General features: G+C 37.9%; 1 protein-coding gene across 1 annotated transcript in view; it reads right to left on the bottom strand.

Annotated features, from left to right (window-relative positions):
• LOC106884060 (DNA-binding protein D-ETS-4) overlaps positions 1 to 2,209 on the bottom strand; it is a 13,142-nt gene that overhangs the window by 5,649 nt on the left and 5,284 nt on the right. Inside the window, exons 2-3 of the mRNA XM_052976671.1 lie at positions 2,094 to 2,185; positions 150 to 390 (exon numbers count right to left, since the gene is read on the bottom strand). Coding sequence (XP_052832631.1) covers positions 150 to 390; positions 2,094 to 2,185 — 333 coding nt within the window. The remainder of the gene's footprint in view (positions 1 to 149; positions 391 to 2,093; positions 2,186 to 2,209) is intronic.

Below are 2,209 nucleotides of genomic sequence, written 5' to 3'. Positions count from 1 at the left end.
AAAAAAAAAAAAAATTAAAGATATATGAGTGTGTATCCAAAGGCACAGTGTTCAATGATACAACAATAAACTATTACTAACAACAACAAATAAAAAGATAAACACATACTACAAAGAAAACATAGAAACAAGGTAGCTGGGAATCTTACCTGATTTAGACAAGCTGATTTCATTGTTAGGTGACGTATTCAGTTTAATTTCATCAAGGTTTAGGATTTCACTACAATTGTCATTCATAAAGTGTGGTCCATGATCCTGGCAATTAGCAACGGGGTTGACACATTGTGGCATCACAGGATCGATGAGCAGCTCCCTGTAAGTTTCGTTCATTAAACAATTGTCGCTCGGACTCAAAGAGGGTTCGAGTTTAATGGAGTACGATGGGAGAACCTGCGAAGAGACGGACGGAGAATAGAATAGAGAAAAATACAGATTAGTTTCTTGAAGAAAGAGAGTGATGATGATGATGATGATGATGATGGGGGCAGCATTCATATTGACTCCAGTACTTGACTTTAACCGACCCTAGACGGAATGAAAGGCACAAACTAATCTCACCAGGATTTGAACTTGGGATATTAACCGTTACAACGTGAAATTAAATTTCATGGTTATTCTAGATTTGACCCTTTAGCATTCGGGTTACTATGTCAAACACAATGCTTATTTATTCAAATAGTCTTGAATTAATCATATATCAAACTTTGTAGCTTTGAGATTTCAATGATGCGGTTATATATATATATATATGTTTTTAGAATGACATTGTAAGGTAGGTGTGACAGGTCAGACCTGGCTGATTTGAACATAGAACGGCTAGTTTAAATGCCAAACAGTAAATGGTATTTTCTGCAAGTCTTGTTGCTTCAATAAACTTGGACATATCTAAATACAAAATGGTTACAAACATGACATTCCTCAATAAAAGATTGGTATATAAAACTACTTTCTGCAGCTAAGATACGGAATGAAATTTTGAGTGGTTTTATATGACTTTTGCAGTAAAAGGAACAATAATAATTTGTGATTCAATCACAGTGACAGAAAGCATGTTTTGCTTCTAATCGTCATCGTTTAATGTCCACCTTCCATGCTGGCATCAGTGGGAAGGTTTCACAGGAGCTGGCCAGGCAGAAGCCTACACCAGATTTCTGCGACTGTTTTGGCAGGATTTTTTTACAGCTGGATGCCTTTCCTTAACACCAACCCAGCAGAGTGGACTTAGTGTTTCTTACGTGGCACAAGGACAGGTGAAGTCAGTTTTGGCAAGGTTTTTACCTTTTATGAAAATCACATTTGGCCATGGGAAAATCTCACCTTGCCTAAAGTCCATCTGATTCAGCAGACATGGGAAAGTCGATGTTAACATGATGATGATGATGATTGTATGTGAGTTTGTGTAGGTATCGGGTTAACCCTTTAGTATTCAGATTTCTTTGTCAAATGTGATATTTATTTATTCACATTTTTAAAAACTATATTTGCATTATCTCACAGCTTCAAGATTTCAATATAATGTGGTTATTTACTTTTAGAATGACATTGTAGGATAAGTGTGAAAGGCCAGATCTGGCCAGCCAGAACACAAAGCATGTAGAATATTTGGGCCTGATATGGCCAGTTTAAAAGCCCAAGGGTGTGACCCGACAATAGCCGAATGTGACCTAACAACAGCCAAGTGTGATGTGCTACTCAACAAGTCACTCTCAAAAGAAACACACTGCCCCATGGAGCTACAACTTAACTAATTAAGTTACCAAGTCACACATTATGATCAGGCACACTACAGCTTGGCCGTAACAGCAACAGCATAGATGCCTGACCAGCTGCAGACAGGTCATGGAGCAACATGAAAGCTCCAATGCAGCCCGCTGAACAGCTAGAAATGGCAACAAAACAACCTCAAATCTCACACTTATTGTTTCAAAAAAGGAAGGAGATATTGGATTAGTGAGACAATCCTCGACACACCAGGTATGAAAATATAACAAAAAAAAAAAAAAAAGATTATAAGATCATGGTTGGAAAAAGTGATCATAAGGTCTGTTGGATCAGAGTGGACCCTGGGTTAAACAGCTACATATAATACTTACCGGGTCAGGGGTCAAGTAGTAATCGTGCGTTGAGTCAAAACCCTCAAGGGTGCCCTCTGTCAGGTTCTGGTAGAGATCAATTGCTGGAAAACCTGGAAGAAACAAAATAGAATTAT

This window comes from Octopus bimaculoides, chromosome 25 (genome assembly GCF_001194135.2).
Source record: "Octopus bimaculoides isolate UCB-OBI-ISO-001 chromosome 25, ASM119413v2, whole genome shotgun sequence".
Taxonomy (NCBI): domain Eukaryota; kingdom Metazoa; phylum Mollusca; class Cephalopoda; order Octopoda; family Octopodidae; genus Octopus; species Octopus bimaculoides.
The sequence above is the reverse complement of the archived record's forward strand: the minus strand, read 5'-3'. Positions and strand labels throughout refer to the sequence as shown.